The following is a 24,431-nucleotide window of genomic DNA, read 5'->3' as shown; positions in this document are numbered from 1 at the left end:
ATATTATTTGCTTTATATCAGATCTTAAGGTCCATGGCCACAATGTCGTTAAAATCCCTGGCCAAAGGTAGGGTTACTATCGGTCGTGCTGGTGTCCTTCTGTACTTCCTACAAACTTCACAGCGGTCACTAACCTGTTCTATCAGTTTAGTATAGTCATCGTCCCTTACCCCTGCATCCTTTAATAAACGTTTCAGCCTCCAAGGAGACGGATGTGCAAATTGCCTATGCAGTTTTAATACCACAAGCTTTTTATCAGCTAAAGTCCCATTTTCAACTGCCATTAACACATCCTTAACCATTCTACTTGAAATATTATTTGTCAGTAATGGAATACAATGGTGTCCCGACTGTGTAAATTGTAAGTCCACCACCTTTCCAAAAACTGTTGCCTTATCCTGTTCCATATCCAGTTTCATGTGTGCTTTCTTCATTGACGGTCTGCTCAGAAGCAAAGGTATCTCACTTGATACAACATCCGTGCTAATGAAATGATTCACTCCGGCAATATTGCAAGGGATCGCCACTCTTTTCAGCGACTTCAGAGTATTATCATCCCCAAACCTGAAACTTGTGGAACTTTCAAATTCCTTAACCTTGTTACGATTTTCAGCATTCAAAGAGTCCAGGTAACATTTTAATCAGTCAATTCCACACACACATGTGCAGCCATTGTCCAATACAGCACAGTTGAAGGATTCTGCAACCAACACCCTCAATACCGGCATAAAACTGCTTGTCAATACGACAATGCCTTCTTTCTGGTCACTATCTTTTTCCTCTTCTGACTCTTCCGTGTCATGTGTCGCTTCAAACACTCTATCATAACGAGTTGGACAGTTGAAAGCAGAATGGTATTGAGAGTCACATCGAAAACATCGATTTATCATGCCCCGTGCATTTCTGGGATTCATCTTCCTATTGTAGGTTCTAACTGGGTTTCTGTCGTCATAATTTCCTTGTCTCGGTCTCCTTCTATAGTCTTGAGCCTGTTCGTAGCCATACGATTTCGCCATCCTGTTAGTAGTGTATCTTCCATATTCTGCCTCATTGCAGGCTGACCTATTTGGGTCATCAGAGCCATCGGAATCGAATGTTTCCCCAAAAACTTTTGTAAAGCTTTTGTCATCTGTTCGAATAAGGTATCCTTATCAGTAAACTGAACTCCTGTCAAAACCAGGAGCCTATCCATGTTGCTCACTCTAGCACAGTCAAGTAATTTAAAGGCCAACACAGTCTGTGGAAATTCCAGGTTGTGTTTCTGCAGCCTTTTATATAGTCTGCCAAATTCTATTATATAGTCTTCCATGGAGATATCCTCCATTTTCCGGAACTTATCCAAATCCGACCATGCTTCATACGCACTTAACAAGTCATCTTTCTTATAAATCTTATCCATATAATGTAATAAAGTCTCCAGACCCTCTTCTGAGTCTAATTCTTCCAATTCCAGCTCAGAAAGCACTTTGTTTCGGATTTTACTGCCATATGGTAGAGAAAGAGCCAATGCCATACCTTGTTTTCTTTCCCAAAGCAGTTACCTTAGTCCATATAACTCCTGCACTTCTCCATTGGTCTCCATTTGGGGCAGCACGGTAGCACAAGTGATTAGCACTGTGGCTTCACAGCGCCAGGGTCCCAGGTTCGATTCCCTGCTGGGTCACTGTCTGTGCGGAGTTTGCACGTTCTCCCCGTGTCCGCGTGGGTTTCCTCCGGGTGCTCCGGTTTCCTCCCACAGTCCAAAGACGTGCAGGTTAGGTGGATTGGCCATGCTAAATTACCCGTAGTGTCCATAAGGGTTGGGAGGGGTTATTGGGTTGCGGGGATAAGGTGGAAGTGAGGGATTAATGTGGGTCGGTGCAGACTCGATGGGCCGAATGGCCTCCTTCTGCACTGTATGTTCTATGTAATTCTATGTAATTCTATGTAAAATACGATTCCCTTTCAGAAAATAAGGGAGGATAGTCATATCCAGCCATCTTTATCCTTGGTTCAGCCATATATCCCTTTTTTTTTTTTCTCACTCACTCCTTGGTTTCATCTGGAAAAGTTGTATCTTTCAACCCTTCACAGTTGCACAGCAACCATCCTCTGCTACCAATTGTTATACGTTTTAGTTGCTGTGATATGAAGAGTCTAAAGTTCTGTTCCTTTTTCACAAACATATTTATTTCATTCCAACAGCCTTTGCACAAAACTCTCACTATACATCACCTGACAGCGGCCACCTGAAGCCCCTTTACATATCAGTGTCAATTAATGGATACTTAACATAAATGAGACAACTAATTGCAATGTCTCTTAACCCATTATTTAACACCCCTATCTAATGGCCTTCCATGATCTAACCGGCTCCCCAGCGACCAGTCACATGGCGCCGTTTAGTGCACCTATTTAAAAATGTGAAGCTAGCGAAGTGGCTTCTGTGGGGACCAGAGGAGGTGAATAGTCATCTTGGTAAACCGGCAGACAGCCCAGGGGCACTGGGGCTGCTGCCTCCGTACTCGTTGGGGGGGGGGGGGGGGGGGGTGGTACGGGAGCCTCCAAGGGAGACCAACAGGGGTGGGGGGCGGGGTGGTTGGACCGCCATCAGTGGAGGTCCGTCCCTGGGTTGGGGAGGGGGGTGAGTGGTTCAGTCCCCATGGGTCCGGCATGCCACTACCCTGGATCATATATACCAATAATGGGGGCAGCTCGGGCTGCTGCCTATCCGGTTCACCGAACACCCCGAGGACAGAGCCTTATCCATGGTAATATGGTGAAGGTCACTTTAACTCCCATTGACTGTGGCGGTCGCAGGCCGCACAACTGAAGGCTATTGCTAATAGGGAATTGGCAATTCTAGTAGTGTGAGCACTTCACAGCTCCGAAGTGGCTGCCGGTTGTGTGCACTCTGAACTCCTGCTGTTTTGTTGCAAGGCTGCTTACAGACCGAGTGTTTTGATTGCTGGCTGCTTTTCTACTCCTGAAGCCTGGAACAAGGCAAAGGAAAGCTGTGAATAAGCCTACTACCAGTATGAAGAAGGGGAAGAGGTGCTTTCTCACTCCTCTGCTTGTGTTCATGTGGCTTCAGATACTGACTGTTTCTGCTTTGGGAGCCTGCGGCTGGAAGCTGGCAGAGGGGGAGAGAGAGGAGGAAGACCTGGCTGTTAATGCAATGCCTTGGGCTGTGTTTCTGCTTGCAGCTGCCCTTCTACTTTTTTGACCTGGAGTGAGGCAAGGGGCAGATGTTAGCTGACCTACTACCAGGCTGAAGATGGAAGAGGATTTGTTCTTGCAGTTTGTTGATATACTCCCTGGAATATATTGTTTATTGACTTTTGATTGTTTATTGACTCGAGTCTGGAACTGTGCGTCACTTGTTAATGCCCCCTGTGTTCCTGTGGCCCAGTCCTAGGACTGGGTCGTGTTGAGAGACCAGATGCCGGTATTGCAGGAGGAGCGGCAGTGACCCAATTCAACTGAACTACTCAACGGTTGTGTTGGGATGTTTTGTGGACTACTGGTGACTTTATGCATTTGTGGCTATGTGCTGTGCCCGGCTTGGGAACCTGCAGATTGCTGATGGCCTTTTTTTTCTCCTTTTGTACTGTTTTTTAAAAAATATATATTTTATTCAAAAGTTTTTGGCCAACCATGACAGTACATTGTGTATCCTTTACACAGTAATATAACAATATAAATAACAATGGCCAGTTTTAAGCATGAAATAAATAATATATAAACAACATCAAAATTAAAAAACAAAACTAAATGGCAACTGCCTTGTCCCAAATAAATACTCTCCAAAAATACAATTCAGCAGTCCAATATACAATTACCTATAACAACAACCTATACATTTTATACATATACACTAACATCCCTGAGAGTCCTTCTGGTTCCTCCACCAACCCCCCCCCTCCCTCCCCCCCTCCCCCCCCTGGGTTGCTGCTGCTGTCTTCATCTTTTCCATTCCCTCTATCTTTCTGTGAGGTATTCGACGAACGGTTTCCACCGCCTGGTGAACCCTTGAGCCGATCCCCTTAGGACGAACTTAATCCGTTCCAACTTTATAAACCCTGCCATGTCATTTATCCAGGTCTCCACACCCGGGGGCTTGGCTTCCTTCCACATCAACAGTATCCTGCGCCAGGCTACTAGGGACGCAAAGGCCAAAACATCAGCCTCTTTCGCCTCCTGCACTCCCGGCTCCTCTGCCACCCCGAATATAGCCAACCCCCAGCTTGGTTCGACCTGGACCCCCACCACCTTCGAAAGCACCTTTGTCACCCCCACCCAGAACCCCTGTAGTGCCGGACATGACCAGAACATGTGGGTGTGATTCGCTGGGCTTCTCGAGCATCTCGCACACCTATCCTCTACTCCAAAAAATTTACTGAGCCGTGCTCCAGTCATATGCGCCCTGTGTAACACCTTAAATTGTATCAGGCTTAGCCTGGCACACGAGGAAGATGAGTTTACCCTACTTAGGGCATCAGCCCACAGCCTCTCCTCAATCTCCTCCCCCAGCTCCTCTTCCCATTTCCCTTTCAGCTCATCTACCATAATCTCCCCCTCGTCCCTCATTTCCCTATATAGGGTCTGATACCTTACCGTCCCCCACCCATGTCTTTGAGATCACTCTGTCCTGCACCTCCTGCGTCGGGAGCTGCGGGAATTCCCTCACCTGTTGCCTCGCAAAAGCCCTCAGTTGCATATACCGGAATGCATTCCCTTGGGGCAACCCATATTTTTCCGTCAGCGCTCCCAGACTTGCAAACGCCCCATCTACAAACAGATCTCTCAATTGTGTTACTCCTGCTCTTTGCCATATTCCAAATCCCCCATCCATTCTCCCCGGAGCAAACCTATGGTTATTTCTTATCGGGGACCACACCGAGGCTCTCGTCTTACCCCTATGCCGTCTCCACTGCCCCCAGATTTTCAGAGTAGCCACCACCACCGGGCTTGTGGTGTATTTCTTCAGTGAGAACGGCAACGGCGCCGTCACCATAGCTTGTAGGCTAGTCCCCCTGCAGGACGCCCTCTCCAATCTCTTCCACGCCGCTCCCTCCTCTTCTCCCATCCACTTACATACCATTGAGATATTGGCGGCCCAGTAGTACTCACTTAGGCTCAGTAGTGCCAGCCCCCCCCCTATCCCTACTACGCTGCAAAAATCCCCTCCTCACTCTCGGGGTCTTCCCGGCCCACACAAAACTCATGATATTCTTCTCAATCCTTTTGAAAAAAGCCTTCGTGATCACCACCGGGAGGCACTGAAACACAAAAAGGAATCTCGGGAGGACCACCATTTTAACCGCCTGCACCCTCCCTGCCAGCGACAGGGATACCATGTCCCATCTCTTGAAGTCCTCCTCCATCAGTTCCACCAACCGCGTTAAATTTAACCTATGCAATGTGCCCCAATTCTTGGCTATCTGGATCCCCAAGTAGCGAAAGTCCCTTGTTACCTTCCTCAGCGGTAAGTCCTCTATTTCTCTGCTCTGCCCCCCTGGATGCACCACAAACAACTCACTTTTCCCCATGTTCAGTTTATATCCTGAAAATTCTCCAAGCTCCCCAAGTATCCGCATTATCTCTGGCATCCCCTCCGCCGGGTCCGCCACATACAACAACAAATCGTCCGCATACAGAGATACCCGGTGTTCTTCTCCTCCCCTGAGTACTCCCCTCCACTTCCTGGAACCCCTCAATGCTATTGCCAGGGGCTCAATCGCCAGTGCAAACAATAATGGGGACAGAGGACATCCCTGCCTCGTCCCTCTATGGAGCCGAAAATATGCAGACCCCCGTCCATTCGTGACCACGCTCGCCATCGGGGCCCTATACAGCAGCTGTACCCATCTAATATACTCATCTCCAAAGCCAAATCTCCTCAACACCTCCCACAAGTAATCCCACTCCACTCTATCAAATGCTTTCTCGGCATCCAACGCCACCACTATCTCCGCTTCCCCCTCTGGTGGGGGCATCATCATTACCCCTAGCAGCCTCCGTATATTCGTATTCAGCTGTCTCCCCTTCACAAACCCAGTTTGGTCCTCATGGACCACCCCCGGGACACAATCCTCTATCCTCATTGCCATTACCTTGGCCAGAATCTTAGCGTCTACATTCAGGAGGGAAATAGGCCTATAGGACCCGCATTGCAGCAGGTCTTTTTCTTTCTTTAGGAGAAGCGATATCGTTGCCTCTGACATAGTCGGGGGCAGCTGTCCCCTTTCCCTCGCCTCATTAAAGGTTCTCATCAGTAACGGGGCGAGCAAGTCCACATATTTCCTGTAAAATTCAACTGGGAATCCATCCGGTCCCAGAGCCTTCCCCGCTTGCATGCTCCTAATTCCTTTCACTACTTCCTCCATTTCGATCTGTGCTCCCAGTCCCACCCTCTCCTGCTCCTCCACCTTAGGAAATTCCAGCTGGTCCAGAAAACACATCATTCTCTCCTTCCCATCCGGGGGCTGAGCTTCATATAATCTTTCACAGAATGCCTTGAACACTCCATTCACTCTCTCCGCTCCCCGCTCCATCTCTCCCTCCTCATCCCTCACTCCCCCTATTTCCCTCGCTGCTCCCCTTTTCCTCAATTGGTGGGCCAGCAGCCTGCTCGCCTTCTCCCCATATTCGTATTGTACACCCTGTGCCTTCCTCCACTGTGCCTCTGCAGTACCCGTAGTCAGCAAATCAAATTCTACGTGTAGCCTTTGCCTTTCCCTGTACAGTCCCTCCTCCGGTGCCTCCGCATATTGCCTGTCCACCCTCAGAAGTTCTTGCAGCAACCGCTCCCGTTCCCTACTCTCCTGCTTTCCTTTATGTGCCCTGATTAATATCAGCTCCCCTCTAACCACTACCTTCAGCGCCTCCCAGACCACTCCCACCTGGACCTCCCCATTATCATTGAGTTCCAAGTACTTTTCAATACACCCCCTCACCCTTATACACACCCCCTCATCTGACATTAGTCCCATGTCCATTCTCCAGGGTGGACGCCGTTCTTTTTCCTCCCCTATCTCCAAGTCCACCCAATGTGGAGCGTGATCCGAAATAGCTATAGCCGTATACTCCGTCCCCCTCACCTTCGGGATCAACGCCCTTCCCAAAACAAAAAAGTCTATTCGCGAATAAACTTTGTGGACATAGCAGAAAAACGAAAACTCCTTACTCCTAGGTCTACTAAATCTCCATGGATCTACTCCTCCCATCTGCTCCATAAAGTCTTTAAGCACCTTGGCTGCTGCCGGCCTCCTTCCAGTCCTGGACCTCGATCTGTCCAGCCCTGGTTCCAGCACCGTGTTAAAATCTCCACCCATTACCAACTTCCCCACCTCTAGGTCCGGGATACGTCCTAACATGCGCCTCATAAAGTTGCCATCATCCCAGTTCGGGGCATATACGTTCACTAAGATCACCGCCTCCCCCTGTAATTTGCCACTCACCATCACGTATCTGCCCCCACTATCCGCCACTATGGTCTTTGCCTCAAACATTACCCGCTTCCCCACTAATATAGCCACCCCCCTGTTTTTCGCACCTAGCCCCGAATGAAACACCTACTCCTTTGTGTAGTCTAACCTGGTCTATCAGTTTCAAATGCGTCTCCTGTAACATAACCACATCTGCCTTAAGTTTCTTTAGGTGTGCGAGTACCCGTGCCCTCTTTATCGGCCCGTTCAGCCCTCTCACATTCCACGTGATCAGCCGGGTTGGGGGGCTCTTTACCCCCCCCCCCCTTGTAGATTAGCCATCCCCTTTTACCCAGCTCCTCACCCGGTTCCCACGCAGCTGTGTCCTCCCCAGGCGGTGCCCCCCCGCCCCGCCCACCCCACCCCATACCAGCTCCCCCTTCTCCCCAGCAGCAGCAACCCAGTAAATCCCCCCCTCCCAACCCCCCCGCTAGATCCCCCACTAGCGTAGTTACACCCCCCATGTTGCTCCCAGAAGTCAGCAAACTCTGGCCGACCTCGGCTTCCCCCCATGACCTCGGCTCGCACCGTGTGACGCCCCCTCCTTCCTGCTTCCCTATTCCCGCTATAATTATCATAGCGCGGGAACAAAGCCCGCGCTTCCCTTTTGGCCCCGCCCCCAATGGCCAACGCCCCCAACTCCTCCACCTCCCTTCCTCCCTCCCCCACAACCTGTGGAAGAGAGAAAAGTTACCGGGTCGCAGGATTAACAACATAAAAATCATCTCTCCCCCCTTTTTCCCCTCCCATATTCGCCCCACCACTTTGTCTCAAACGTTCTTTTTTAATAACCCACTCATTCCAATTTCTCTTCAACAATAAATGTCCACGCCTCATCCGCCGTTTCAAAGTAGTGGTGCCTCCCTTGATATGTGACCCACAGTCTTGCCGGCTGCAGCATTCCAAATTTGATCTTCTTTTTATGAAGCACCGCCTTGGCCCGATTAAAGCTCGCCCTCCTTCTCGCCACCTCCGCACTCCAGTCTTGATATACGCGGATCACCGCGTTCTCCCATCTACTGCTCCGAGTTTTCTTTGCCCATCTTAGGACCATCTCTCTGTCCTTAAAACGGAGGAATCTCACCACTATGGCTCGAGGAATTTCTCCAGCCCTCGGTCTTTGCGCCATAACTCCATAGGCTCCCTCCACCTCCAGCGGACCCGTCGGGGCCTCCGATCCCATCAACGAGTGCAGCATCGTGCTCACATATGTCCCGACGTCCGCCCCTTCTGCACCTTCAGGAAGACCAAGAATCCTTAAATTCTTCCTCCTCGCATTATTCTCCAGCACCTCCAGCCTTTCCACACATCGTTTATGGTGTGCCTCGTGCATCTCCGTCTTCACCACCAGGCCCTGTATATCGTCCTCGTTCTCGGCAGCCTTTGCCTTCACGACCCGAAGCTCCCGCTCCTGGGTCTTTTGCTCATCTTTTAGCCCTTCAATCGCCTGTAATATCGGGGCCAACAGCTCCTTCTTCATCTCCTTTTTAAGCTCTTCCATGCAGCGTTTCAAAAACTCGTGTTGTTCAGGGCCCCATATTAAACTGCCACCTTCCGACGCCATCTTGTTTTTGCTTGCCTTCCTTGCCGCTGCTCTAAAGGATCCACCGCAATCCGGCCACTTTCCTCTCCTTTTTCCATCCGTATCCAGGGGGGATTCCCTTCTGGTTTACCGCACAGTGCTTTTAGCCGTTAAAATTGCCGTTGGGGCTCTTATTAAGAGCCCAAAAGTCCGTTCCACCGGGAGCTGCCGAAACGTGCGACTTAGCTGGTCATCGCCGCACCCGGAAGTCCTCCTTTTGTACTGTTGTTGGTTTATGTTTAATCGGTGGGCTTTGTATGCTTGATATTTTGTTATTGTTGTTGATTGCGGCTGTGTACTCGCCAGTTCTGGCCCCTCCTGCTTCTGTGGCCCAGTCACCGGCAACCTTGCTCATGCTGGTGAAAGGGAGGATTTCATTCTCTCTTCTGCCTTGCTCCATTCCACATTGGGGGCTTTTCCAGTGCTGTGGGCTGCAGCTGAGGATGTGTGTGTGTAAGGGGGGGACCTTGTGCTGGCTCAGATGCTGGTGGCTTTATCTTCTTATCTAATGTTCTCGGTTTTGTTCATGGTGTGCAGTTGGTATGTTCATTGTACTGTTTTCTGTTTTGGGGTTTCTGTGTTTGCTATGTATTTTGCCTTGCCCTTTGTACGATGGATCTATTGTCCTTGAACTGAACTGTGAGGGAAGAAGTATTTTCTCTCTCTCTTCTGCCATGCCCCGTGTCGGTGTGTCCTTTTCCTGTGGACTGTGCTGCTCGTTTTCACACACTCACACTGTTACAGGCATGCACATGCAGACTTTTGCTCATACACTCTTTCGCAGATATGCACGCACTGTTTTCTACACACATGCTTTACTATATACGCGATGTGGGGCTGCTGCTGGGGTGTGGGGGGGATTGGCCGTGTGCTGGCTTGGATGCTGGTGGTTTTGTTTATTGAATTTTTGTCTATGGTGCATAGTGGGGTAATTTCTGTGTACTGCTGTTTGCTTTGTAATTTGCTTTGATTTGTATCATGGGATTGCTCTTAAATTAAAATATACCCAATTGGATTCCTTTGGGTAGGCATGCCTGTCGCAGGCAGGTATTACTGCCTAGCATCCCAATTAGACTATGAGGCCTGGTCACTGTGCCTGAACCCCAGAGGTATCCACACCGCAGAAGCAGCAGCCAACATTCAAACACCCAAGAGTTGGGCGCAGCACCGGGGACATCCCCATGACCAGAGGGTGTGTGTGTGGATCGGGAAGGGAACCATGCCCGGTCCACGTAACATTACCAGTGAGTGTCTGGGCTACAGGGTGCGGGGTTTCAGTGCTCAGGGGTCCCAGCTGCGGCCAGGGATGCTTGTGCAGGGCGTGTTGGATGGCACCGGGAGGGATGGCAAGGGATATTTAAGGTGGGGAGGCATGGGGGGCCCTTGAGTCATAGCTGATTGTCGCTCTCTCACCCTCTCCAATTCCTTTCAGATATCGTGGGATGGATGATATTGCGGAACACGCAGAAGCTGCCCTCATGATAGCGCTGGCAATGCAAGTAGCCAGACACTGGAGAAGGCCACAGTAGCAGCATTGATAGAGGCTCAGGGTGGCGGACATGTGCAGGGTCCGACCCACACCCTGAGGACCCGGGCGCCCATCAGGACAGGGAGGGACCGGGGGGGGGGGGGGGGGGGGGGGGGCAATAGCCCAAGGTATATAGGCATCGCTGGTCTTTCGAACAAAGGTCAGACAGCATATGCCGCAGGAGCCTCTGCCTCAACAAGGAGAGGGTGCGGCACCTGTGCCATATCCTTGCAGACTAGCCACCTTGTGAAAGAAGGGTATACCCATAAAAGTCACCGCAACCATAAACTTTTCCGCCTCGAGATCATTCCAGAGCATAGCCCGGCATAGCCCAAACAACAGCCCACACGTGCATTTGTAAAGTCACGGATGTCCTGTTTGCCCAGGCAGCTGTCTATATAAACTTGTGACCTGGACCAGGTCCATCAAGATGCCTGGGCAGCAGGATTCTCTGTCATTGCCAGGATTCCCCAGGTCCAGGGCGTAATAGATGGCACATATGTCGCCTTGCATGCACAGGGCGGTCCAGGAGCGCCCTTCATTACCAGGAAGGGAATCCACTCCCTGAACATCCAACTTGTGTGTGATCACTACATGAAGATCATGCACGTGTGTGCCCGCTTCCCAGGGAGTGTGCATGACAGTTACATCCTGGGGCAGCCGGTATCTTCAAGGGGCATCCCAGAATGACCGGTTGTCTCTTGGGGATAAGGGGTACCCGCTGAGGTCCTGACTAATGATGCCTGTAGAGAGGCTGGAGACCGATGTGGAGACCCGATATAACCAGGCCCATGTGGCTACCTGGGCTGTCACTAAGTCATAGAATCATAGATCATAGAATTTACAGTGTCGAATTGGCCATTCAGCCCATCGAGTCTGCACCGGCCCTTGAAAAGAACACCCTACCTAAGCCCACACCTCCACCCTATCCCCGTAACCCAGTAACCCCACCAAACCTTTCTGGACACTAAGGAGCAATTTAGCATGGCCAATGCACCTAACCTGAACATCTTTGGACTGTGGGAGGAAACCCACAGAGACACGGGGAGAACGTGCAACTCCACACAGGCAGTGACCCAAGCCGGGAATCGAACCTGGGACCCTGGAACTGTGAAGCCACTGTGCTAACCACTGTGCTACCGTGCTGCCCACCCACTGTGGTGCAATGCACTGCTTAAAATATGGTTGCGATGCCTCGACTGCTCTGCTGGGGCTCTGCAGTACACCCCGGAGGGTCACCCGCTTTGTGGTGGTCCGCTGTGCCCTCCACAACCTGGCACAGCAGCAGGGCGATGTGCTGGAGGTGGAGGAGGAACATGCAGCGATGTCAGAGGAGGAGGAGGACGAGAAGGAGTCGGACCAAGAGGGGCTGGAGAACAAGCCTGGGGAGGATACAGGTCCAGCTGGAGGATGGAGCACAGGTGGCAGCGGAAAGGGTCCGGCCTGCCTGGTGGATCAGAGAGACCCTCATCCTCACCTGCTTTTCATCGGACGTGGCTTCGTCCATCATCTCTTCCCTTCGCCCCTTCCGAAATGAAAATGAAAATGAAATGAATTGAAAATCGCTTATTGTCACAAGTAGGCTTCGAATTAAGTTACTGTGAAACGCCCCTAGTCGCCACATTCCGGCACCTGTTCGGGGAGGCTGGTACGGGAATTGAACCGTGCTGCTGGCCTGCCTTGGTCTGCTTTAAAAGCCAGCTCTTTAGCCCTGTGCTAAACTAGCCCCTTCCCACACACCGTTGTCCCCCAGCCCCCAACCAGGTCCGCCTCACACTTCTCCCCCTCTCTCCCTGGCCATCCCCTCACCCACCCACCCATTACACGCCCCATTTCTCCCCCCCCCCCCCGCCACATTGACCCATTCCACCCTCCCAGGGTCTGTTACATCACTCCAAGGTGATGGACCTATGTCAGCAGGGTCAGCAGGTCAATATACAGGGAAGTAGGGTGATGGTAACTCGCTGTGAGACGAGCTCTGGTCTGACTCCTGTCTGTCAACTGAGTGCGCGCTCACACCCATCACCGGCACGTGGTATGCTTTGGGTGGGGTGGGCTGCGTGTAGGAAGAGAACAACCGGGGGAGGGGGGTGCAGGTCAGCCCGCAGTGCTGAATGCCGTGATGGAGTCTTCACATCTCTCAGGTGTAACGTGCTATAACGTTGTACAATCGTGATGCCAACTGTCCCTAGTCCCCTATAGTGCTACTTCCACCCCCACACCCGCTCCCCCCCTCTCACCAGTGCCCTGTCAGGGATCCTTGATCTGCTTAGCCCTCCGTATTCTGTTGCTAGGTCTAGTTGTGTGCAGAGGTGGAGGAAGCCTGCTGCTAATCGTGTCCTGTGGCCTTTATTTCCTCTGGGGGCCTGGAGTTGGGGGTCCCCACCCGACTATCCAGTATCACTGGCTCTGCCGCGCCATCTTGTTCTACCCACTAACTCCGCATTGGCAGTTGCGCCGGGGGACCACTAGGGAGAGCAGGTGACCGCTGTCGGCACCCTGTAGGGAGGCTCCGGGATGGTCTCCAGCATTCCCTCCTCCCGACCAGTGCCCGCTGGGCCTGTGGATCACCTGGGGATGGAGGGGCAGCTGGATTGAGTTCCAGATGCCCCAGCGTCATCTGGCTCTGCCAGCCCCGGCAGATCCCCATTTCCTGCACCATGGTGTTTATGCCCTCAATGATGTTCCTCTGTTACCGGGTCATGCTCTGCAGTGTCTTGCTAATGTCCACCTGCATTTGGGACACAGTCCTCAGTGACCGGGGCATGCTCTGAAGCGCCTCGGCAATACCCACCTGAGACTGGGACATGCTCCACATCACTTCGGCCAAGTCCACCTGCATCACGGACATGTCCCCAAGTGACTCCGATATGTTATCAAGGCACTCAGACACCACCTTGGACACCACCACATATGGTGCTGACTTCACGCTCCGAGTTCTCCACTGCGGTCACCACTCTAGCAGTGTTGGCCACGGTGTCACACATTGCCGGCGTAATTTCTGCTCCCGTAGCCTTTGGGATTCCTCCAATCAGCTATGGACCCACTGGAGTGTCGCTGACATCCCCTCTGAATCTCACATCCGCACTCTATCGACTGCATCAGCTCCGGGATAGCTTGGCCCAGAGGCTCGACATCTGACTGGGACCCAGCTGGGATGCAGCAGACCTCCAACTGCTGCCTCCCATGGATGTTCCTGTTGGTACCTAATATGCATTAGCAACTGTGTGCCCCAGAAGCTTGTCCACTACTTTTGCCCACCGAGATGAGTGTCTCTGCGCTGCTGGAAGGTGGGGATGACAGCTGTGAGGCATCGATGGTGGCGTCCTCGGAGCTCTCCTCCAAGGTGTTCTCTTGGATGGCAGGGGTGGGGCGCACCCCAGATGGGCCGCAACGGCCGGCTGGAGATCCTGAGGGAGAATAGGCTTGTGGTCAGTGGGAAGGATCATCTTGCTGGCAGTAACACCTCATGTGTGACAGGTCATTTGGGTGGGCATCAGTGATACTCACCTCTGCGGCACAGGCAAATCTCGACACTGGTGATCAATCCAACCTCAGCCATGCCTGTGACCTCCAGGGCCCGTTCCTCATCGCGGGTGAGGACGCTGATGTTTGGCACCCCGCTACCCATCTGGGCCTTCTCCCATCTGTTGTGGTGGGTCAACTTCTCCTGCGGGGACACAGAGGGGGCATCGTGAGCCACAAGCGGCGTGCTTTGCAGGGAAGGGAGCATAGTGGAGGACAGGTGTGGTCACCACTGCTGGGCCTGAGTGGGGTGTGCTGGTGGATGCCAGGGTGTTCTCGGGTGTGGTATTGTGCTGGTGGGGAGGGGGGGGGGGGGAAGAGATGCCGAGCGCAGGGTCATCGTTGGGGGGGGGGTGGGGGGGTGAGCCAGTGTCATGACGACGATGCTGACTCACCCGTGCAGCCCAGTGGACGTCATTTAACTTCTTGTGCTACTGGGTGGTGATCCTCCTGGTGACACTCCTCAAGCTGACGATCGCTGCAACTGCCTCCCCGGTGGCACTGGCTGCCCAGTAGCAGACCCCGTTGAGCCCCATGAGGGGGCCGTCTTGAAACCACTGCATCCATCAGTCTGGCCAGGTCGGCATCTCCAAATTGTGGAACTGGTCTGCGCAGTAACATGGCTGCATGCTGTCTGGGGTTTGCTCTGCGGGATCAGATTAAGAGCTGTACCCCCCTCGTTAGCAGGGAGTTGTGAAGCATGGTCCAAGTGAATAAGCTGGTGGGACAGTCTTTTCCGGCGTGAAACCAGTCGGGCATCATTAAGTGACCTAGTTAACGTTAGATACCAGTGACGACAGCACAGGGTCGACCATTGGAAAAACCCGGCTGTTCCTGCTCACTACCACACTTTGAAACCTTTCCGTTTGATCGCGCCAACAGTGTATATTCGTCTTTTGTCCTGTATTGTTTCTTTTCTTTTACTTTAACTGTTTACATAACGATTGGATTGATTCCTCACTGGGTTGTCCTTGGTTCCTCAAATTATTCCAAACAAAAACACACCAGTAAGAACCAGTGTTTCAAGTTATACATCAGGGTTTTGAGACAATCTGGCAGGTAACATCAGCAGGTTTCTTAACAAAGTGAGGAACTTCAAATGATCACCATCACCAGGGAAAAATGCCGGGAAAACTATTCAACCTAACGGCTGACAAGTCTCAAGGACATGATGGCTGCATCCTCGAGTCTCAAAAGAAGTGGCTGCAGAGACAGTAAAGACAATGGTTATAAAATTCCAAAATTGCTTAGATTCCGGAAGGTTCCCAATGGATTGGAAAATAGCAATTGCAGGAAATCTGTAAAGGGATAGAGATAGGTTAGGTGAGTGGAGCAAAACTTGGGAAAACGTGGGTTGTCCACTTTGACAAGAATAGAAAGGCAGAGTATAATTTAAATGAATACTGCAGTACAGTGGGAACTCTTATGTGTCCTTGTCCATGAATCACAAAAGGTTAGCATGCAGATGGGTGGCACGGTCGCACAGTGGTTAGCACTGTTGCCTCACAGTACCAGGGTCCCAGGTTCGATTCCCGGCTCAGGTTTCCTCCCACAAGTCCTGAAAGATGTGCTGTTAGGTGAATTGAACATTCTGAATTCTCCCTTGGTGTACCCGAACATGGCGACTAGGGGGTTTTCACAGTAACTTCACTGCAGTGTTAATGTAAGCTTACTTGTGACAATAATAAAGATTATTATTATTAGATACAAGAAAAGAGGAAGGCAAATGGAATATTGGTTTTTTTTGTAAGGTGGATGGAGTATAAAAATAGACAAGTTTTGTCGGGAAGTGACAATTTTGATCTTATTTTTGAGGAGCGACGTATTTCTTTTGGAAGCAGTTCAGCTAAGGTCCAGTAGGCTGATTACTGAGGTGAAGGGGTTATTTTAGGAGGAAAGGCCTGTACCCATTTGAGTTAGAAGAATGAGAAGTGATCATATCAAAACATATTGGAAGTCCTGAAGACATGACAGGGCAGACGCTGAGAGGGTCTTTTCCCTTGGGAAGGAATCAAGAATTAGGGGGTACAGTTTAAAAATGATGCGTCTCCCATTTAAGACGTTGATGAGAAGGAACTTATTCCCTCAAGGGATCTTCTTCCCTCAAGGGATAATGAATCTTTGCAATTCCATTCCCCATTGAGCAGTGCAGACTGGATCATCGAAAACTATCAAGGCTGAGTTACACAGATTTTTGATCTATAGGGAATCAAGGCGGTGGATTGGGTGGGGGAGGGGTGCAAGTAAGTGGAGTTATAAGACCACACTGGCAGAGCAGACATGACGGGGAGAATGGTCTGCTCCTACCCTTATTTCTGATGTTCTTATATGATTACATGAACACTAAAATGCAAAACATTGCATGGCTATGGGGAAATAGCAGGGAAATGGACTACTTTGGATATCTCTTTCAAAAGAGCCAACACAGACACAATAGACCAAATGGCCTCCTTCGGAAGGAGATGATTATTTGATATGGGGAGTTATACAGTCAATAATAAACTGAAAAATAGATGTCAAAAAGAACAATCAACAAGAGTTTTGAAGTTAAAAAATAGCCTTACCTATCCCTGACTACAGGATACTACTAGGAACAATAATAACAACTCGGGTTTTGCTGAATAATCTCCTCACCTAGATTTCAATTCCTTCTTGGCTTTTTCCTGAGGTTTTCTGGAATTGAATTCCTGTATCTCCATGTTTTTAGTTCCTACTTGATCAGACAGGTGGTCACTTTTCTGCAGTTTACTTCCTCCTTCACTTCTCACAGCTTCAGTTCCTTCACTCCTCACAGCTTCAGTTCCGTCACTGCAGGAGAACAGCTCATTTGCTGAAAATACATAAGCACAAGGTTTAGAGAATCCGGGCTTTGTGCAAATTGCTCTCTTCCCACTCAGAGCATGCACTGGTGCCTGAACAAAATAGGGTGGGCGGCTTGAGTATTGTTGAGAAGAGGGTGGTGGGTAACAGTGGTAATGTGAGCGGGCAAAGGATGTAACAGCATGGTGTTCTGAGAGGGGTGTGGATTATCACAAAGTTACTGAGAGGCATGTTTATTAACATTACTCAGAAAAATGGGGGTGGGGTGGGGTGGTGGAAGATCAGTAAGTGTTACTGAGACAAGGTTGGGCCAAATCAAGTATTACTTAGATTGGGGGCAGGTATATCAGAGAACATAACGGAGAGGTGTGGTGTTTATATCATGAAGCTTTACCAAGCTAGTCGAGGGGCCTGTTTGGATCTTTTACTGAGAATAGTGTGGGACATATCAGAGCGCACTGCAGCAATCCTTATGACATCTATCAAATTATGGGATTGGGATAAATTGATGAAAGTTATTGTGCCTGGTTATGGCAAATGGTATAGAGAGTTATGGTAATGGGCATATTAAAGTGTGTATCTGGGAAGGGAGTGGAATATATTATAGAGTATTTAAAAGGAAAGAGGTCAATCAGAGTATGTTCCTATGAAGGGAGTGGTACATATTACATCAGTAATATTGCTATCTATTGCAATGCTGTAAAGTTGAAGATTTTCTGTAGCTCCGGGTAGCTCCACAACTGTTAGCCATTCCCAATTCATACACCCAGCTGTATCTGGAAAAGATCCCTCCCTTTTTTTTAGAATCCTAGAAAAACCAAGGTCCACACTACACAGTCAAGGTTAAAGAAAGGCTGGGTAAATAATGGAGTGTCTATTGGGAATGTTACGTCCACATCAGAGTGAGGGGGATTGACACTTTTCTCTGTGATGTGGAGATGCCGGCATTGGACTGGGGTGGGCACAGTAAGAGGTTTTACAACACCAGGTTAAAATCCAACAGGTTTATTTAGAAACACTAGTATTCAGAGCGTAGCTCCTTCATCAGGTGAGTGAAGCATCTCTTATCTTCACTCACCTGATGAAGGAGCTACGCTCCGAATGCTAGTGATTCCAAGTAACCCGTTGGACTTTAACCTGGTGTTGTAAGACTTCTTACTGCTCTCTGTGACGAGATTCGAGAATCCCGAAGGTTGTGTTGTCTGCCTGGTGCTCGGTTAGGGATATCTCATCTGGGCTGCAGAGGAATTTGGAATGGGAGGGTAAAGATCCAGTTGTCGTGGTCCACGTGGATACCAATGACATAGGTAGAACAAGAACAGAGGTTATTCTAAGGGAGTATGAATAGCTAGGAGGTAAATTAAAAAGCAGAACCAAAAAGGAAATAATGTCCACATTACTATCTGAGTCATGAGTTAATTGGCACAGGGTGAATAAGATTAAGGAGGTAAAGTTATAGCTCAAATATTGGTGTGTGAGGATTGGGTTTGAATTCATGGGACATTGGCACCAGTACTGGAGAAGAAGGGACCTGTTCCGATGGGACCGTCTTCATCTGAATCATACTGGGAGCAGAGTCCTGGCGAATCGTATAACTCGGGCTGTGGACAGGGCTTTAAAGTAAATAGCAGGTGGAGGGTTCAGTTGTATGGAGAATTAGAAAATCAAAGTTAAAGGAGAGGGTAGAAGTGCAGGTTAATGATGAGGACTTTCAAATAGTTAAAGGAGCCGAGGGCTCAGGAGAGGTTAGTAAAGTTTCCAGACCACGTAATAGAACAGAGAGTATAGAAGGTGGCAGGAATCTAACCTCAGGCAGAGCAAAAAATGTGACAAGTATGAGAAGGGAGGGTGTTAGGCCACAACTAGAGTATTCTGTACAGTTCTGGAATTCACATTATAGGAGGGATGTGTTAGTATGACAGGGGCGTGGGAATCAGAGCATTAGCTTAGAAGGTGTAATAACTGAAGGGGAAATAGAACATAGAACATACAGTGAAGGAGGATGCCATTCGGCCCATCGAGTCTGCACCGACTGACTTAAGGCCTCACTTCCACCCTATCCCCATAACCACTCCTAACCTTTTTTGGGCACTAAGGGCAATTTATCATGGCCAATCCACCTAACCAGCACATCTTTGGACTGTGGGAGGAAACCGGAACACCCGGAGGAAACCCACACAGACACGGGGAGAACGTGCAGACTCCGCACAGACAGTGACCGAGCGGGGAATCGAACCTGGGACCCTGGCGCTGTGAAGCCACAGTGCTATCCACTTGTGCTACTGTGCTGCCTGGTAGCTCGACAACTGTTATCCATTCCCAATTCATACACCCAGCTGTCTCTGTAAAAGATCCCTCCCTTTCGTTTAGAAACCTAGAAGAACCAAGGTCCACACTACACAGTCAAGGTTAAAGAAAGGCTGGGTAAATAATGGGAAATAGAGAACAAAAATAAGAAAACAACATCACCCTCAGGCAGAACAAATAAGGTGACAAGTACGAGAAGGGAGGTGGTCAATGCAGTACCTAAATGCGCGCAGTATACGGAACAAGGTAAATGAGCTTGTTGCGCACATTGAAATTGGCCGGTACGATGTTGTCGGCATCACAGAGATGTGGCTGCAAGGGGATAAGGGCTGGGATCTAAATATACAAAGATATGGGGCGTCATTCTCCGACCCCCCGCCGGGTCGGAGAATGGCCGTTGGCCGCCGTGAATCCCGCCCCCGCCCCCGCCGAAGTCTCCGCTCCCGGAGATTGGGCGGGGGCGGGAATCCAGCCGCGCCGGTTGGCGGGACCCCCCGCTGGATTCTCCGGCCCGGATGGGCCGAAGTCCCGCCCAGAAACTGCCTGTCCCGCCGACGTAAATCAAACCTGGTATTTACCGGCGGGACCAGGCAGCGTGGGCGGGCTCCGGGGTCCTGGGGGGGGGCGCGGGGCGATCTGACCCCGGGGGGTGCCCCCACAGTGGCCTGGCCCGCGATCGGGGCCCACCGATCCGCGGGCGGGCCTGTGCCGTGGGGGCACTCTTTCCCTTCCGCCTCCGCTACGGCCTCCACCATGGCGGAGGCGGAAGAGACTCTCCCCACTGCGCATGCGCGGGAAACTTTCGGCGGCCGCTGACGCTCGCGCGCATGCGCGGGGAAACTGACAGCGGCCGCTGACGCTCCCGCGCATGCGCCGCATTTCCGCGCCAGCTGGCGGGGCAACAAACGCCATTTCCGCCAGCTGGCGGGGCGGAAATCCCTCCGGCGTCGGCCTAGCCCCTCAATGTTGGGGCTAGGCCGCCAAAGATGCGGAGACTTCCGCACCTTTTTGCCGGCGCGATGCCCGTCTGATTTGCGCCAGCTTTGGCGCCAGTCGGCGGGCATCCCGCCGTTGGGGGAGAATTTCGCCCATGTTTCCTATCGAAAGGACAGGCAGATGGGCAAAGAGGGCGGGTTGTATTGTTAGTTTAAAACAGTAGGCTAAATGCACAGTGGGCTAAATAGCTGACTTGTAATGCAGAACAAGGCCAGCAGCGCAGGTTCAATTCCCGTACCGGCCTCCCCGGACAGACGCCGGAATGTGGCGACTAGGGGCTTTTCACAGTAACTTCATTGAAGCCTACTTGTGACAATAAGAGATTATTATTATTAGGAAAGGAGAAGTTAAATCGATTCCAAGAAGCGATACAGGATCAGAAGATATAGAATCTCTGTGGGTTGGGTTGAGGAATCGCAAAGGTAAAAAGACCCTGATGGGCCCCCTAGCAGTAGTCAGGATGTGCGGCAGAAACCAAATCAGGAGATAGAAAAGGTATGTAAAAAAGGCAATATTATAATAATTATGGGGGACTTCAATATGCAGTTGGACTGGGAAAGTAAGGTTAGTAGCGGATCCCAAGAAAAGGAATGTGTGGAATGTCTAAGAGATGTTTTTTTGGAACATCTTGTGATAGAGTCTACAAGGGAACAGGCAATTCTGGATTTGGTGATGTGTAATGAGACAGACTGATTAGGGAGCTTAAGGTGAAGGATCCTTAGGGAGCACTGACCACAATATGATAGAATTTACCCTGCAGTCCTTCTCCCGCTTCAGGATCAGTGAGATCGAGACCTGTGACATTGTCTGGGGGAAGAACACCCCGCTCCCTTGCCTCATTAAATCCCCTCACCAGCAGTGGGCCCAGCATCTCAGAGAACCTTTTGAAAATTCCACTGGGTAGTCGTCCGGTCCCGGGGCCTTACCCAACTGCATGACCTCCAGCGCGTGAGGAGAGAGCCCAGACAGCGAAAACAGCGCGAGCGGAGAGAGAGCCGGGACAGCGAAAACAGCGCGGGAGGAGAGAGCCAGGAGATTTTAAAAGCGCGGGAGGAGAGAGCCGGGACAGCGAAAACAGCGCGGGAGGAGAGAGCCGGGAGATTTAAAAAGTGTGGGAGGAGAGAGCCCGGACAGCGAAAACAGCGCGGGAGGAGAGAGGCGGGACAGCGAAAACAGCGCGGGTGGAGAGAGCTGGGAGATTTAAAAAGCGCGGGAGGAGAGAGCCCGGACAGCGAAAACAGTGCGGGAGGAGAGAGCCGGGAGATTTAAACAGCGCGGGAGGAGAGAGGCGGAAGATTTAAAAAGCGTGTGAGGAGAGAGCCCGGACAGCGAAAACAGCGCGAGCGGAGAGAGCCGGGAGATTTTAAAAGCGCGGGAGGAGAGAGCCCGGACAGCGAAAACAGCGCGGGAGGAGAGAGCCGGGACAGCGAAAACAGCGCGGGAGGAGAGAGCCGGGAGATTTAAAAAGCGCGGGAGGAGAGAGCCCGGACAGCGAAAACAGCGCGGGAAGAGAGGGCCGGGAGATTTAAAAAGCGCGGGAGGAGAGAGCCCGGACAGCGAAAACAGCGCGGGAGGAGAGAGCCGGGCGATTTAAAAAGCGCGGGAGAGAGCCCGGACAGCGAAAACAGCGCAGGAGAGAGAGAGCCGGGAGATTTAAACAGCGCGGGAGGAGAGTGCTGGGAGATTTAAAAAGCGCGGGAGGAGAGAGCCCGGACAGCGAAAACAGCGCGAGCGGAGAGAGAGCCGGGACAGCGAAAACAGCGCGGGAGGAGAGAGCCGGGATATTTAAAAAGCGCGGGAGGAGAGAGCCCGGACAGCGAAAACAGCGAGAGCGGAGAGAGAGCCGGGACAGCGAAAACAGCGCGGGAGGAGCTGGGAGATTTAAAAAGCGCGGGAAGAGAGCCCGGACAGTGCTGGGAGAGGTGAGTGCACAAAAGGTGTGGCAGGAGTGCCTTTAGACATGGAGTGCTGATTGGAACAGAGTGCATCTGAGTTTAGGTGAGTGACTGAGTTCGGGTGTGTGGCGAGAGGGGGCTGTGTTTTAGTTGGTGTTCGGGTTTATCCTTGAGGTTCTATTAAAAACATTTTTTTTTAATTATTTAAATTAATTAACTAGTTGAATATGGCTGGACAGGTGATGTGCTGTTGCTGTATGATGATGGAACTGGTGGATCCCATTGAGACCGTCAGTGACCACATCTGCAGAAAGTGTTGGCTGCTCGAGGAACTTCGGCTCAGAATTGATGAGCTGGAGACCGAGCTGCACACACTGCGGCACATCAGGGAGGGGGAAAATTACCTGGACGCTTTGTTTCAGGAGGCAGTCACAACCGGTAGAATAAGTACTGTTAATTCGGAGAGTGGTCAGGGACAGAGTGGTGTGACTGCAAGGGAGGCAGGTAGGGGGATCCTGAGTTTAGGAGTTGAGGAGCCTCAGCCCTTTACCTTGGCAACAGGTATGAGGTACTTGCTCCCTGTGTGGATGAGGAAGAGGGCTGTAGGGAGGATGCGTTGACTGACCACTGCACCGTGGTACAGGAAACCATTTAAGAGGGGGGAGCAAAAAGACAAGTGGTAGTTGTAGGGGATTCTATAATTAGGGGGATTGATGGCATCCTTTGTAAGCCAGATCGAGAGTCCCGCATGGTACGTTGCCTGCCCGGTGCCAAGGTGAGGGACATCTCTGATCGGCTTGAAAGGATTTTGGAGAGGGAGGGGGAGGATCCAGTTGTTGTGGTCCACGTTGGGACTAACAACATAGGGAATACTAGGAAAGAGGACCTGTTTGGGGATTATCAAACACTAGGGACTAAATAAAGAACAGGTCCTCAAGGGTTATAATCTCTGGATTACTACCCGAGCCACGTGCCAATTGGCATAGGGTTGAGAAAATTAGGGAAGTTAACACGTGGCTAAAGGAGTGGTGCGGGAAAGAGGGATTCCATTTCATGGGGCATTGGCATCAGTACTGGGGCAGGAGGGACCTGTACCGTTGGGACGGTCTTCACCTGAACCATTCTGGGATCAGTGTTCTAGCGAATAGGATAAATAGGTTGGTCACAAGGACTTTAAACTAGCAAGTTGGGGGGAAGGGAAGTGTAAAGCTATGGACAGTACAATGGTTAATGGAGATCAAGGCAGCAGGTTACGTGATAGGTTATTATGTAGAGATATGGGTTCAAAGACAAGGAAAATTAGGAGAAAGGGTAAGAGGAAAAATAAATTGCGAAAAGTTACTGATCAAGGTGTTAGGATTCATAACAAAGACATAAAAAACGGCATAAGTGTACTTTACCTGAATGCTCGTAATATACGAAATAAGGTAAATGAGTTGATGCCGCAAATCATCGTGAATGACTATGATTTAGTGGCCATGACTGAAACATGGTTAAAAGATGGTCACGACTGGGAGTTAAATATCCAAGGGTATCAGACTATACGAAAGGATAGAATGGACGGTAAGGGCGGTGGTGTAGCTTTGTTGTTTAAGGATGGCATCCGGGCAATGGTAAGGGACGATATTGGTGCTCTGGAGGACAAGGTTGAATCAATTTGGGTGGAAATCAGGAATAGTAAGGCGAAAAGGTCACTGATAGGAGTAGTCTATAGGCCACCAAATAGTAACAGGATGGTAGGGCAGGCAATAAGCAAAGAAATAACGGATGCATGTAGAAATGGTACAGCGGTTATCATGGGAGATTTTAATCTGCATATCGATTGGTTTAACCAGGTTGGTAAAGGCAGCCTTGAGGAGGAGTTTATAGAATGTGCCCGGGATAATTTCCCGGAACAGTATGTAATGGAACCTACAAGGGAACAAGCGGTCCTAGATCTGGTCCTGTGTAATGAGGCAGGATTGATTAATGATCTCATAGTTCGGGATCCTCTTGGAAGGAGCGACCACAATATGGTGGAATTTAAAATACAGTTGGAGGATGACAAGGTAAAATCAAACACTAGTGTTTTGTGCTTAAACAAAGGCGATTATAATGGGATGAGAGAAGAACTAGCTAAGGTAGATTGGGAGCAAAGACTTCATGGTGAAGCAGTTGAGGAACAGTGGAGAACCTTCCGAGCGATCTTTCACAGTGTTCAGAAAAGGTTCATACCGACAAAAAAGAAAGACGGTAGAAAGGGGAAAAATCGACCGTGGATATCTAAGGAGGTGAGGGAGAGTGTCAAATTGAAGGAAAAAACATACAAA

At 50.5% G+C, this 24,431-nt stretch overlaps 1 protein-coding gene across 3 annotated transcripts in view; it reads right to left on the bottom strand.

Annotated features, from left to right (window-relative positions):
• dnaaf1 (dynein axonemal assembly factor 1) overlaps positions 1-24,431 on the bottom strand; it is a 281,897-nt gene that overhangs the window by 230,170 nt on the left and 27,296 nt on the right. For all 3 annotated transcript variants that reach the window (XM_072518667.1, XM_072518669.1, XM_072518668.1), the window contains one exon: positions 16,739-16,934. In XM_072518667.1, the coding sequence (XP_072374768.1) occupies positions 16,739-16,934 (196 nt within the window). The remainder of the gene's footprint in view (positions 1-16,738; positions 16,935-24,431) is intronic.

The sequence above is a fragment of the Scyliorhinus torazame genome, chromosome 10, assembly GCF_047496885.1.
Source record: "Scyliorhinus torazame isolate Kashiwa2021f chromosome 10, sScyTor2.1, whole genome shotgun sequence".
Classification (NCBI taxonomy): Eukaryota; Metazoa; Chordata; class Chondrichthyes; order Carcharhiniformes; family Scyliorhinidae; genus Scyliorhinus; species Scyliorhinus torazame.
This window is presented reverse-complemented; position numbering and strand designations above follow the sequence as displayed.